We start from the raw sequence: 14,501 nt of genomic DNA, 5'->3' as shown, positions 1-14,501 counted from the left end.
ATAAAGAAGAGGAGATGAAATAGTTTTTAAAAATAATTTTGTAAAACTAAAACAAGTTTTATTATTTTTAAATTTTAACATATTTTTTTCATTCTTATTTTGTTCCTTACTTCATCAAAAGATAATCAAGTGTTGTTAGTTGTATTCCATTTTTTTTCACTTCATTAGTTATTTGCTTCATCCAATGTTTAGTTGGACATTATAAGTGCGAACATGTGGTACCAAGAGTTTTTGATCCAAATGTCACATTACTAAAATAGAAATCGGAAAATGTCATTTCTTGAATTTTTTTTCTCAAAATGCCATTATTTTTGTCCTTTAGTGGATTTTATTATTATTATTTTGACACACTCCATCTGGGATGGGTCAGAGGTCCAGTTGGAGTCCGTCATCTCAAATGGAGGTCCCTTTTTTTTCGTTTTTAATTTTTTGACTTATTTTTAATTAATTAAAATTAATTTTTTTAATATATAAATTAATTAAAAATTAATATTTAATATAATATTATTTTAATTTTTTATTAAAAAATAATTAATATAATTAATTTTTTCTAATATATATATATATATATATATATATATAATGTTACATGCTAAATATTATTAAAATATAATTAAAAATTATAAGATTTGCATGAGATAACTAAAAAGAAATTAATTTCTACGTTGGTTGGGATCTTCATCGACAAAATTACTACCAGTGCTACATCTTGCATGAACTCGAACCCGGTGACCACGACCTAATGATTTTGTTGAAAAAATAGGTGGTTGTTCACGAAAATTTTTGAATGCTTCAAAATTCTCGAAAATCGATATTTGGAGACAAGTTGTTTAATATTTGTGTCAATGAGGCGGGGTTTGAGTTTGAAGGTTATATGTTGCGATGTAATAGTCACTCACATCCGTGGTTGTTGATTGTTGATTGGTATTTGAGTAATCAAAGTTAGGTGGTGGGATGTGTGTGTAGTTTTTTGGGGGACAGAGGCATGGTTGTTGTTGGGTTTGAGAAGGGTAGTTTGTAGGGTTTTGTGGTGTCTGATATGTGTAATTTGTTGGTGTATGTTGTGTTTGTGTCTGGTAGTTTGGTTGTTGGTATGAGGTATGTTGTGTTTGAGTTTGGTAGTTTCGTTGTTGGTATTTGGTGTATTGTGTTTGTTGTTGGAAGGGATGAGTATATTGAATTTGTGGTTCATATTGGGTGGAAGTCAATGTTTGGGTATAACGTTGGTTGGGAGTGATTTGTGTTTAAGGGTTTATTAATTGTGGTCGTGGTGGAGTAGACATAATCAAGTGTGTTAACAAAGAATGCATCTTCAAATGTAAAGTCTTTATGGGGAAAGGGAGTGGTACGTGGGTGATCACTAAGGTTAATGGTCCGCACACCTGCATGTTTTCCACAATGTCTCAAGATCATAGAAAACTTGACTCGAGTATAATATGTGACAATATCAAATCTTTAATCAATAGTGATACTTCGCTAAAAGTGAAACACAACATCACTCATATTCGGGAGACATTCAACTACACAATCTCTTACAAAAAGGCAATGATTTCAAAGAACAAGGCCATCACTTCTATTTATGGAAACTGAGAGACTTCAAACAACCACCTGTCGCGATGGTTATTGGTCATGAAAACATTTCTACGGGGTACAATAATAGAACTCGAGACCTTTCCTGTATTTTCAAACGAAGGGACACAAATAAGTGGTGCTAGAGTTTTCCACCGTTTTTTTTTGCTTTCTAACTATGCATAAAGGGTTTTGCATTCTGCAAACCGCTAGTTCAAGTTGATGGCACATGGTTATATGGAAAATACATGGGAACTTTGTTAATGGTTGTGGCACAAGACGGGAATAGGAACGTATTTCCAATAGCTTTTGCATTGGTAGAGGGTGAAACTGGTGATGCTTAGAGTTTTTTCTTGAGAAATATTAGAATGCACGTTATACCACAACCCAACCTATATTTGATCTCATATAGACATGAGTCAATAAAGAGTGCCTATAATAACTCGGATAATGGCTCGGAGAACCCTCCCTCATCACACGTCTATTGTATCGGGCATATATCGCAAAATTTTATGAGGGAAATCAGAGACAAGGAACTTCGTAAAAAAGTTGTCAACATGGGTATTTTTCCTAAACATATCTTTGTTAAGACATCTAGCAATATCTTCTACATATTAATTTATTTTTTATTTTCATACACAGGATATGCATTAAACGAGTCAACATACGAATACTACATGGGAGAGATACGTAACGTTAACATAGAAGCATTACAATGGGTAGACAATATTCCAAGAGAAAAATGGACCAGATCGTTCGATGGAGGGAAGCGATGGGGCCATATCACACCCAACCTCGTTGAATCAATGAACTCGGTTTTAAAGGCCACACGCAACCTTCCTATTACTGCTTTGGTAAAATTAACATACTATAGGTTGAGCATACTGTTTGAGAAAAGAGGACACGATTGGACTAAAATGTTGGGTTCTGGCCGACTGTACACTGATAATTGTATGAAGGGAATTGAGGAAGAGGTAATCAAATCAAATAGCCACACAATTATGCAATTTGATTGCCAAAGGTTCTACTTCCTGGTCCAAGAAACTGTGCATCATAACGACGGTAGACCGACTACCCATTACAACGTCGACCTTAGGAACCGGATGTGTGAGTGTGGAAGATTCCAAACGTTTCATGTCCCTTGCTCACATGTTATTGCAGTGTGTTCAAGCATAAGACAAGACTATTATGTGCATATAGCTGATGTGTTCAAAGTTGTAAACGTCTTTAAGGTCTACGAGGAGAGCTTCCTCGAGATCCCGACTGAAACAACTTGGCCGCAATATGAAGGTGACACTCTTTGTCACAATGAGATCATGAGGAGAAAAAAGAAAGGTTGCCTAAACAGTAACCAGATTAGAACTGAAATGAACAATGTTGAAAAAGAAAAAATGAGGTGTGGTATTTGTCGAGAAATCGGCCATATGCGTTGAAAATGTTCAAACAAGCCTGAACCTTCTAGTTAGTTATGTCTGAAGTTTTAGTCTTTTGAATCCTAGTTATATTTCGTGTATTTTGTTTTTCAACAACAACAACAACTTTTATTTAGAGCATAAAATTTCTAGTTACAACACATGAAGGATGACACCATAATAACAATTTCAAATAAAGATAAAACACAACAATTATTACAACAACACACCAATATGTGGTAACGTTAAAACAGATAAACACTATAACTTCTTTTATCATGTTATCATATTAAACGACAACAACTAAAACAAGTGGATCTTCAACACCTCAGTTAACTTCTCCACGATGTGCAGAAAACATACAAGTAACATCCAAATCATTTTCTACACAATCCCAATAATACATGTATGTACCATCTGGGCTAGCATCCGTCAGAGTTATGTAAGGACAATAATATTCAATTTTTCTAACACATTGAATCAGACCACCCAGCTGTCGAAAACTTGCGTTGATGGCAAAAACCAATTATCTGAATTTTCATTGTGGATTCAAAGAAACCCTCATATGCTTATCTGCTTCAAAAAACACAATACAACACATAGATATGATTAAGAAATATGTGGAACAATTAGTAAAGAAAAATTATATCTTCATTTGTCTTAACCACCTCTATTTATAGAAGACGACCCGATGGAGGAAAAAAATTATATTATAAAATTGTTTAGGTGGGAAATAACTATACTAAAAAAATTCTTTGAGCGGGAAAACAATATATTATATATTTAATTATGAAAAACAAAATTTATTAGATACTAAAATATATTTAAATTAAAATATAAACAAAAAATATTTATTATAATTTTTTGAAGAGTTGGTACTTTGGAATTTCTATTTCAGCTGGGTGGCATTTGGGTCACAAACTCTCGTATGCTAGCTACTGTCACTGTCTCCTGCTGAGACTTCATTGACTCTTTTTTTGTCATATCTTATTTTCTCCATTCTCCTGATTAGTTCCAACTTGTTCCTTACTTCAGCATTCCAAACTACAGGTTCTCTCTCCTATTCATCTTACATTTAAGTTAATTTCATTCTACAGGATCGGAAAAGTCGCTTCTGATGGTGGGGTGGTTCGCCGGAATAGGCGGCGAAAGTGGTGTCCGGGCGGTGGTGACCGGAAAACAGAGGCCGGAAGGGGTCACGGCAGTGAATCATTTATGTTAATTTCATTCTTTTTCTTACCTGGTTTAGATTGATGTTATATTGAGTAATTATGCATTTTGATCTCACTTTCAGACGATCTTGTGGACATATAACATAATAAAGTAACTTGACTATTATTAAGAAGAGGATGAATATAACAAATGTGAGCGAGTATGAAGCAATTGCAAAGGAAAAGTTGCCAAAGATGATTTATGATTACTTTGCATCAGGGGCAGAGGATCAGTGGACTTTGAAAGAGAACAATGCATTCTCAAGGATTATGTAATCTACTAACTTGTTTTATTTCATTTTCATCTTCTCTTTTGCTGAATCCCTTATTTCAATATCTATGTTTACTGAGAATAGGTTTAGGCCACGTGTTCTTATCGATGTAAGCAAGATAGATTTGACAACAACTGTGTTAGGCTTCAAAATATCAATGCCTATCATGATTGCTCCTACAGCCGCGCAAAAGATGGCTCACCCTGAAGGTACTCATTTTTCCGTTACATTAAGCTACTCGTTGTTGTTATGTACTTTTTGTTAACGCAGAAGAAGCTCTTTATTCTTCATGTGTTTGACATTGAAGTTTATTAAACTAAAACAAATCATGCATTTTTTGTGTGTAGGAGAATATGCTACTGCTAGAGCAGCATCAGCAGCTGGCACCATCATGGTTTGATTTCAACCATATTTATTAATTCTCTGCTCTAGCAAAAAAAAGTATAATTGGCCCAGATTTGGAAGGAAATACCTGTATTTTTATATATATTTTGTTACGGAGGGAGTATTTAATATTTGAGATATTCATTTTGATAATTTTGTGACAGACACTATCCTCATGGGCTACTTCCAGCATTGAGGAGATTGTTTCAACAGGACCTGGCATACGCTTCCTCCAACTCTATGTGGGTATATTCTCTTCATTCTTTCTCTTTATTTTATTTTCTATGACGTGCGTGTCACTTGTCTCCTCCTCAAAACATTTCCAAGCAACTTAGTTTAAACCAGGAATCTGCTTTTGATGTATGATATAATCTTTGCTACATTCAAACAATTACTAACTTGATTATCTAACTTTTCAATTTATTAGTGTTATAATCTAATTTGTTTGTTATTTTCTTCTCCCAGCTGCTTAAAGACCGAAATATGGTTACTCAGCTTGTGAGAAGAGCTGAAAAGGCTGGTTTCAAGGCAATTCTCCTTACTGCAGACTCTCCGGTCATTGGTCGTAGAGAGGCTGACATAAAAAATAGGTTGACAATCATTGCGAAATTTCATTTGAATTGATAAGTCTTATATTTAAAAAATAGTACTAAGATACTGGTGCATGGAACACGCGGAGTTTGTAATCAGATTAAGATAAACACTATTAGAAGTTTGTACTGGAGATTTAAAAAACATATATATTCCTGGTTTGTTTATTGGAGATTTTTACAGATTTATACTGCCATCATATCTGAGAATGAAGAACTTTGAAGTCATGGATCTTGAAAAGTTGTATAAGGTGTGTGATCATTACAGAGATTTTAAATTAGATGATTTTTCTTCTTTTGTTATTGTCATCTTAATGTTGTTACTTTTGCTATAACTATTTGAGAAAGTGGATATAACCTTGCAGATTAAAGACAATGGTGGTCTCATCTCTGTGACTAATGGTCTATATGACCAATCACTCACCTGGAAGGTGATACTATGATATATAGATCTTTTACATATATGTGACATTGAATGTGGAAGTCACAATAACTACTATGAAAAAACTTGTAACAGGATGTAAAATGGCTTCAAACAATCACCCCATTGCCCATTTTAGTGAAGGGAGTACTTACGGCTCAAGATGGTAAACTTATCAAAGAGATACGTTCTAGAGCTTACTTTCAAAATAACTATAACTAAAGTCAAACATTTAATTATCCAACGATTATAACTTAATGAGAGCATAAAAACAGAAAGCGTGAACCAATTAAATCCTATATTTTTTATTCAAAGCTTCCTTATCCATTTGATCTTTGAAAATGCAGCTAGGTTAGCCATACAAGCTGGAGCTTCCGGAATCATTGTTTCCAATCATGGTGCTCGCCAACTTGACTATGTCCCTGCAACTATTATGGCTTTAGAAGAGGTCTGATTTATGTTATCCAAAGTTTCTTCTTCATTGCCTTCTTTTCTAACTAATATAATAATTGCATTTCTTTAATTTATTACTTTGTATAGGTTGTTCAAGCTGCAGAGGGAAGAGTTCCTATTTTTATGGATGGTGGAGTTCGCCGAGGGACAGATGTTTTTAAAGCATTGGCTCTTGGAGCCTCTGGTGTATTTGTAAGTATACCATGTTATAAATTCCTTACAGTAATAACAGCAAAATGTTGCTATTATTAGACAGTTCATTGTATTCATTTTCTGAAATACTTTTGAACGGTCTCGATCATTGATTTAGATTGGTCTGTAGAAGGTAGTAACTGTATCACACAGTTACTAGCGATAACTTGCCCCCAAGAATCTATATCCAAATTCGATTACTATTATCAAAACTCAGAAACTAATTAGTAATGTGATTTATTAGTATTTTTATTAAATGGAGATGCTGTAATATATTCTAACTAGTCCCATATTTCTATAATATATCAGATTGGAAGACCTGTGGTGTTCTCATTGGCTGCTGAGGGTGAAGCTGGTATAAGGAAGGCACTTAAGATGCTTCATGATGAACTTGAAATAACCATGGCACTTTGTGGTTGCCCTTCACTGAAGGACATAACTCGTGACCATGTTGTGACTGAGCGTGACCGCCCAAGAATTGCTCCCAGATTATGAGACATCATTCTCTATAGTGTTGGAGCATGAGGAGGGTACTCATTGAGAAACTTGCAAACATAGAAATTTAATTTTATAATCTTATAATCATTTCATGTTATAAACATGAATTTTTCTCAAACTTTCATCAATTTATTTTGACAAGTTTGAGTTTAACAGTGTATTTTGACAGATATGAATTTAGATGGTGGATTGAAAAAATGACATATAGATTTGTTACATGCCATGAAATCCATGACTTAGTTGTAGTAACTGCATGTTTACTCAATGCATGTAGATTGTAGTAGAAATATATCAGAGATTATGCCAAAATCATCGGTAATACATCATGATTCTGCCAAAATTACGACAATCTAACTCTAAAATACATATTAGGAGCACATATGCTAATAAGGTCATGCAAGGAGGGTTGGTAGGAAATAAGGAAGAAAAGCAACAAAAGGACAAAGGCAACACCCCAAGGAGAATCACCGGCTCTATGGATAGTACTTGATAGTGTATTCGGAACATATAAATATAAAATCACAAGTACATTAAACAAAATAAATTATATTACTATTATTAATATATGAAGGTATATTTATTATCAATATAATATTTATTATAACTAAAATAAATTTAATTATTTTATTAAATAAAATTTATAAACGATAAGTGAGTTCGAGTTACAATCATGCAAATTAAAATTTAATTATATTTTATTCAAAATATAAAATTTTGTATAAATGTGTTTACTAGAGGTGAGATTATGATTATACAAATTAAAAATTATTATTTAATTATTCAAAATAAAATTCTTACGATAATAAGATTTCAAATATACTCATGAGAGATTAGATTTATATTTATTTGAATATATAATAAAAAATCAATTTATTACAATATAAATAAGGAATTTTTAATTCAAAATATTTTGGAAATGAATTTCACTTTATATAAATGTATATTTTATAATTTTCATAGGAATAGATAATATTAAAAACAAATTTCTCCTTAAAAAAATTAAAAAGAAATATCAACTAACTTTAAAGAGAGTTAGATGATAGCATCATTAAACTTTTATAAATAGAATCATTAAACTTTTATAACTCATAGAATATTATAGTATCATGATTCATAAATGGGATTAATTACTATGCAGTGTAAAAAGATTTACATTGTCGATTCATCGCTATCCGTTTGCATTACTTTATAGACTTTTAAAATAAAAGTCAAATTTATTTCAATATCCAACAGATAGGATTAACGGTGTAAAATCTTTTTACACGGTCTATGTATATCAATTAAATCCTTCATAAATTAATGACCTTCATAAATTAATGGCAAACTTATAACAAATTAAATGAACCTAATATATTATATCAACCATAACACTTAAATAGAGTAATTAACAATAGTGTTACTACAAATCAAATATATTTCAATAAAAATATTTTAGACTCAAATCATGAGAATAAATCATATAAAATAGTCTATAAATCTCAAATTTAATTCACAGCAAATGTTTAATTATTTTACGTGATAAAATTCAATCCTAAAAATAAAATAAAAAAATATATATCCAAATTGATTAATATTATCAAATTGAAATATAAAATATTTTGAAAATAAATAATTTAAAACAAAATACAATTCTTATATAAATTAATTATCCGATATTTATAAATTTAATAAAATCGTTGCCTTGACCAAACTTTAGAATAAATTGAGGCATTAATTATAGAAAATATTATATTTAAAAACAATTAATTTATCAATTATCTATAATTTGTTTAGCCTACAAATTCCTTAACTAGTAGAGAAATTATCATAATTTGCCGATGATTAAGCCTAAATTGTGGGTCACAGGAGGAAAAATCCCACCCTTTCTCTTTATTCATTTTTGTGTTTTGATAATAGGTATCATGGATTGATCACTCCACCGAATCGAAAGATAGTGAGCACTTAAAAGAGGCATGCCAAATACACATAATCAAAATGAAGAACAGTGATACATTGAATGTGTTTTCGATTAAACCAGACAATATTTCACCAGCTTGTACAATTTCAATTATCATACAATATTAATAACAAATATTATAATAGGCTACAAAATGTATCTAACCATAGTTGATAAATTTAAAATATTAAATTGTTATTCGATAGATATAAGTTACTAAATGATTAAGGATAATAAGAATAATATATCTCGTAGAATTTGAGAGATGATCATGGAAAAAGTGAATAAAAAAAGGATTATTATCTCTATTATTGTCTATGATTTGAGGAGAATCTTTTATTAAATTTAATTGAATGGTTCAATCCATCACATTTCATTCAGAGTTGTTGAACCGGATGCAGTTCATGGCCATCCAGATAGTGTGCGCAATGTGAATGATTTCTGCTAGAACTACACCCATAATATGCTCAAACCAGGAATTAATGCAGATCTTGAGGAATAACTATTCAACAGTAAATAATCAAAGATTCCAGAGAGTTTGTAATTGATAATTGATTGAGATTATCATATATTTAATGAAATTAGCATCTGTATTACTCGTAGTAATAATGAATAATACATCACAAAACCAATATACACACATTTGCATCATCTCAAACGTGCATATAGTGCAGTCCCAAGTGCTATCCAAGTTGTGCTACAAATAGCACATGTCTAAATGCATTTTATAAAGAAGTTTATAATTATTGTAAAAGTAGAAATTTCTTAAGGATCACTCATGGGTTATAGTGCAAAACTAAGTTTCCTATTGAAGCATAGGATAGAATATTCCTATTATTATCAGAAGACTCGGGCATGTAGTTCTGTCATTTTATAACCTAGGATCAATTCTTGGACGGTCCCACTCTGTGACAACATGATCACGAGTTATCTCCTTGAGTGAGCGACAACCGCATAATGCCATGGTTAGATGAAACTCATCATGAAGAATCTCAAGTACTTTCCTTACACCAGCTTCGCCATCAACAGCCAACGAGAACACCACAGGTCTTCCAATCTGGTATATGCGTCATTATGGAAGAAAGGTCATTTGTATCAGTTTATATCTCTAATTGATGTTTAATTATTTCTATCATGGTTGGAAAAGAATCATATACTTACAAATACACCAGATGCTCCAAGAGCCAGTGCTTTAAAAACATCTGTCCCTCTACGGACTCCGCCATCCAGAAAAACCGGAATTTTTCCACCTGCTGCTTTCACAACCTATTCTAGGCAAGCAACAAAAACTTTAGTAAAATCTTATAATATGTATGGTAGTAATAAAGTAGCTTTTCCACATATAACTAAGAGATATATCAACAATATATGCTATATCTTAACAAAGTTGGGAAACTAGGACCAAAAAGTGAAAAGGAAACAAACTTGTACCTCTTCTAAAGCCGTAATAGTTGCAGGCACATAGTCAAGTTGGCGAGCACCGTGATTGGAAACAATGATTCCAGAAGCTCCAGCTTGTATAGCTAACTTTGCTACATTAGAATAGAATTATGGAATTAAATTCAAGATTGATAAGATCAAAGATGAAATAGATAAGGAAGCATAATATCAAAATATAGCTGTTATTAAGTAAGAAGCTTACTATCTTCAGATGTAATTACACCCTTCACCAAAATTGGCAATGAGGTGATTGTTTGAAGCCATTTCACATCCTGCAATAAGGTTTACCATAGTATTAATTACTTCCATATACAATATTGTCGCAGGCAAGGAAATCGAACATACATATGTGAAAGATGTGAGTTACCTCCCAGTTGAGTGACCGGTCAACTTGACCAGCAGCATAAGAGGCTAGACCAGAATCATCAGTCTTCTAAATGATTGATTACAAACCGAAAATGGAAAAAGTAAGATGATCAGGAATGGAAAAAGCTATCTAATTTCTGAATTCATACTAATCACAAACAAACCTTATCCAGCTTTCCAAGATCCAATCCTTCATAGTTTTTAAAGATAAGGTGTGGTGGCATTGTAAATCTGTACAAGAATAAGCCATTGGCATATACATCTTAAAACATAAGATTTATCAGTTCAACGCTATGTTAAATTTTGTAAAAAGATTGTCCAAATGATTTTCAACCTGTTTTTAATATCAGCTTCCCTACGACCAAGAATTGGAGTGTCCACGGTAAGCGCAATTGCCTTGAAACCGGCAGATTCAGCTCTTCTCACAAGCTGAGTAACCACATTTCTGTTTTTAAGCACCTAAGAATAAAGAAAATAACAACAACAAATTAAGTTATAAAACAAGTAAGTTGAGAATGTGATAAAATATCATTTCTTGTGTATAAGCACATCACAGGAAATATTTATGTAGTCAAGAGAGACACGTGACAAACACATCACAGGGAAAAAGAGTCATGAAATAAGAAATGAGGGCAATATACTCACGTAAAGTTGGAAAAAACGAATGCCAGGTCCAGTTGAAGCAACCTCCTCAACACTGGAAGTAGCCCATGAGGATAGTGTCTATAACAAAAAAAAACAATGAAACAATCAGAAAGAAACTAATTAGGCATAACTGGTGCATGGAATATCGGGGAGAGATTCAAATATATAAGTTACAAGGGAAAAAATATAGTTGATGTTTGGGAACAAAACTAAAGAAGAGAACAAATATGATGGAAACCACACCATGATTGTGCCAGCAGCTGATGCTGCCCTAGCAGTAGCATATTCTCCTACACAAAAATACTGTCATTAAATTATATATAACAAGAAGAAAATACATGATACAATGTAAATAATATGCTTAATGTAACACAGACAATGAATTTAATGGCATTACATATACCTTGAGGGTGAGCCATCTTCTGCATAGCTGTAGGAGCAATCATGATAGGCATTGATATATCAAAGCCTAATACATTTGTTGTCAAGTCTATCTTGCTTACATCCCTCAGAATTCGCGGCCTGAACCTGTTTTTGGTAAACATAGATATTTAAATAAGGGCTTTAACAGTACACATACGATTAAACCTAAAGGCTTTAACACATAAAAGTAAAATACAATCTGGTTTAGGAAACTAAACAGATTACAGAATCCTTGAGAATGCGTTTCGGTTCTCTTTCAATGTCCATTCATCTTCTGCCCCTGATGCATAGTAGTCATAAATCATCTTTGGCAATTTTTGTTTTGCAATTGCTTCAAACTCGCTCACATTAGTTATCAAATCCATCTTCCTGATTTGAGTAAAACACAGTGACTACACAACATGAATTCATTCAAATAATTTAAAAAGTTTTATAACATCATCAAATCACAATTAATATCTATGAAACATAAACACATACACGACATTGATACGTATCAGACACGGATCAAATCACAATTAATATCTATGAAACACAAACACATACATGACATTGACACATATCAAACGCGGATCAAATCACAATTAATATCTATGAAACACAGACACAGACACGTATCAGACAGATACACACATGTGATCAATACCTAAATCAGTTTCAGCTATGTTTCCGATTGATGCGTGCTGTTGATAAGTATTTACAGAAACAGATGCAATTCAAATTTAACATCTAATATTGTACAAAAATATGATCCAACATACGCATATATGTATAATCTATACGGCTAGAAATAACATGAAATGAATAAAGAAAAATGAAAACAAAACGAAATATAAAACGAAGGGATCACACACCTTTGTTTTGGGGAGGGGGTGGAGCAAGAAAAAATGGCGAGAAAGTTAAACAAGTATCGCAAGTGTGAGAGTGTGTAATATAGCGAAATAGAAAACAAACAGAGCAAAGGTTATGTAATGACAAAATGGTGAGTCATTTGTCAGCACATTAATATGGAATATATTGCAGAAATTTGGAATATTTTACAGAAAGGTAACAGTTATCCTCTCTCTCATCTTTTTTTTTTATTTCATCCCGCAATTATTATCATACAACATTTACATAATAAATTCTCATCGATCTATTAAACTAATGTATTAATTATTGGTTTCTAATTAAAATACTAATTTATTGTTATGAAATAATGAGATTGTTATGAAATAATGAGAAAGAGAACTAAAGTTTATAGAGAAATACCACGAGTATTATAATAGATCATAATCCGATAATATACTAAATTATGAGATTAATTATTATGCATCGTTAATGTAAAAGGATTTACACTGTCGATTCATCACCATCATCCGTTTGCATTATTTTATAAATTTTTAAAATAAAAGTCAAACTTTTTTCAATATCCAATGTTTATGATTAACTGATGATATAAAATTTCTTTACATTGTCCGTGTATTTCAATTAAATCCATAAATTATTGATATTATAGTCAACATAAATGATTACAAAGAAGAACATTATATATAAAAAACAATTACATTTAATAACCATTATTCGTTTAAGTTATGTTTAGCTAAAGCCTTATTAAAAAAATCAACGAAAAAAAATTTAGTGAAGTAAAAATATTATAATATTCTTTTAAGATAAATTTATTTCTCTTATTCAAATGAACGATCATTTTTTTGACGATGATGATTAATCTTTTGTACTAATTGATTAAAAGTTCTATTTGAAGATGATTATGTGAAAAAATATGTAAGATTATCACATGAATGAATTTGTTAAATGTTTATATCACCACTCTTTTGAAGATCAGAACTATAGAAAAATGTGTTTTATCCAGTCTCATTTAATGTAACTATCGTTCAATTTAGCGATGCATATAGTATTATTTTCAAATATGATTCTTGTATTTATTTTTTGGAAGACAAACTATAAGTCTCTTGCATGCGTAGAATTATGGATTTCAACCAAACACATTCTTGACTTGCCTCATGTAGTTCTAACAGTTGTGCATGATTAGATGAAGTTGTTGTTATGGTTTTGTTTCACATATCTATATGAAATATCTATACCATCACAAATAAACAAATAACATGCATCTACATAACCTGTAATTTGAATATTGATACTTTAGAATAAAACAAACGCATGTCCATTGTACCCCTAAGGTAACGAAGTGTATGTTTGACTATGTTTCAATATCTTCGTGTAGGTGAAGAATTGTATCTTGCTAATAGATTGAAAACAAATGATATATCAATGCGTGTATAATTTGCAAGATACATTAATGCTCCAACCGTATAGAAATATGGTACTTTATAACAAAGTAATTATTCATCCTTTTCTTGAGGTATGAAAGGATCTTTCTCCATATCCAATTATCTAACCATCATTGGAGTAGACAATGGATGAAATTTGTCCATATAGAAGCGTTTTATCACTTTTGCTATATAACTTTCTTGACGTATAAATATTTCATTGTCTAAATGTTGTATTTGTTAAACTAGCATAACTTTGTTTTTTCGAAGTTCTTCATCTCAAACTCTTTCTTTAAGTAATTTATAGCTTTTGGAAGTTCTTCAAGAGTTCTAATAATTTTTATGTCATCCACATAGACAACTATTATAGAAAAATCTTTTCCATGTCCCTTTATAAAAATACAAGGACAAATGGAGTT

At 31.5% G+C, this 14,501-nt stretch overlaps 2 protein-coding genes across 7 annotated transcripts; one reads left to right on the top strand and one right to left on the bottom strand.

Moving 5' to 3' along the window:
• Positions 1 to 3,854: 3,854 nt before the first annotated feature.
• LOC127106596 (glycolate oxidase 1) lies at positions 3,855 to 7,205 on the top strand. 4 transcript variants are annotated; one of them, XM_051043896.1, is made up of 12 exons: positions 3,855 to 3,907; positions 4,079 to 4,464; positions 4,549 to 4,673; positions 4,812 to 4,858; positions 5,013 to 5,090; positions 5,314 to 5,438; positions 5,623 to 5,689; positions 5,804 to 5,869; positions 5,956 to 6,025; positions 6,207 to 6,307; positions 6,400 to 6,504; positions 6,814 to 7,205. In XM_051043896.1, exons 2-12 carry the CDS (start codon positions 4,331 to 4,333, stop codon positions 6,997 to 6,999), a joined length of 1,104 nt encoding a protein of 367 aa, XP_050899853.1. In that variant the 5' UTR covers positions 3,855 to 3,907; positions 4,079 to 4,330; the 3' UTR covers positions 7,000 to 7,205. The 4 variants fall into 4 exon arrangements, with proteins under 4 accessions (XP_050899853.1, XP_050899852.1, XP_050899854.1 ...); XM_051043895.1 differs by having other exon boundaries at positions 3,866 to 4,031; positions 4,276 to 4,464; XM_051043897.1 differs by having other exon boundaries at positions 3,895 to 4,198; positions 4,276 to 4,464.
• Positions 7,206 to 9,507: 2,302 nt separating this feature from the next.
• Positions 9,508 to 12,836, bottom strand: LOC127106595 (glycolate oxidase 1). Of its 3 annotated transcripts, none has more exons than XM_051043892.1 (12): positions 12,667 to 12,836; positions 12,038 to 12,181; positions 11,793 to 11,917; positions 11,633 to 11,679; positions 11,390 to 11,467; positions 11,079 to 11,203; positions 10,909 to 10,975; positions 10,746 to 10,811; positions 10,581 to 10,650; positions 10,370 to 10,470; positions 10,100 to 10,204; positions 9,508 to 9,995 (listed from the first exon to the last, which is right to left on the bottom strand). In XM_051043892.1, exons 2-12 carry the CDS (start codon positions 12,175 to 12,177, stop codon positions 9,810 to 9,812), a joined length of 1,110 nt encoding a protein of 369 aa, XP_050899849.1. In that variant the 5' UTR covers positions 12,178 to 12,181; positions 12,667 to 12,836; the 3' UTR covers positions 9,508 to 9,809. The 3 variants fall into 3 exon arrangements, with proteins under 3 accessions (XP_050899849.1, XP_050899850.1, XP_050899851.1); XM_051043893.1 differs by having other exon boundaries at positions 12,038 to 12,204; positions 12,667 to 12,825; XM_051043894.1 differs by lacking the exon at positions 12,667 to 12,836 and adding an exon at positions 12,459 to 12,618.
• Positions 12,837 to 14,501: the final 1,665 nt, after the last annotated feature.

The sequence above is a fragment of the Lathyrus oleraceus genome, chromosome 7 (genome assembly GCF_024323335.1).
Source record: "Lathyrus oleraceus cultivar Zhongwan6 chromosome 7, CAAS_Psat_ZW6_1.0, whole genome shotgun sequence".
NCBI lineage: Eukaryota > Viridiplantae > Streptophyta > Magnoliopsida > Fabales > Fabaceae > Lathyrus > Lathyrus oleraceus.
Note: the sequence above shows the minus strand (reverse complement) of the source record. Positions and strands in the feature narration are given on the sequence as shown.

Coding starts and splice junctions, on each gene's coding strand:
- LOC127106596 (XM_051043896.1), top strand. CDS start 4,331: ATGAATATAACAAATGTGAGCGAGTATGAAGCAATTGCAAAGGAAAAG. Junction 4,859..5,012: donor CAGCAGCTGGCACCATCATG/GTTTGATTTCAA, acceptor ATTTTGTGACAG/ACACTATCCTCATGGGCTAC. Junction 5,439..5,622: donor GAGGCTGACATAAAAAATAG/GTTGACAATCAT, acceptor AGATTTTTACAG/ATTTATACTGCCATCATATC.
- LOC127106595 (XM_051043892.1), bottom strand. CDS start 12,177: ATGGATTTGATAACTAATGTGAGCGAGTTTGAAGCAATTGCAAAACAA. Junction 10,976..11,078: donor GAAGCTGATATTAAAAACAG/GTTGAAAATCAT, acceptor ATTCTTGTACAG/ATTTACAATGCCACCACACC. Junction 9,996..10,099: donor TTGGAGCATCTGGTGTATTT/GTAAGTATATGA, acceptor CGCATATACCAG/ATTGGAAGACCTGTGGTGTT.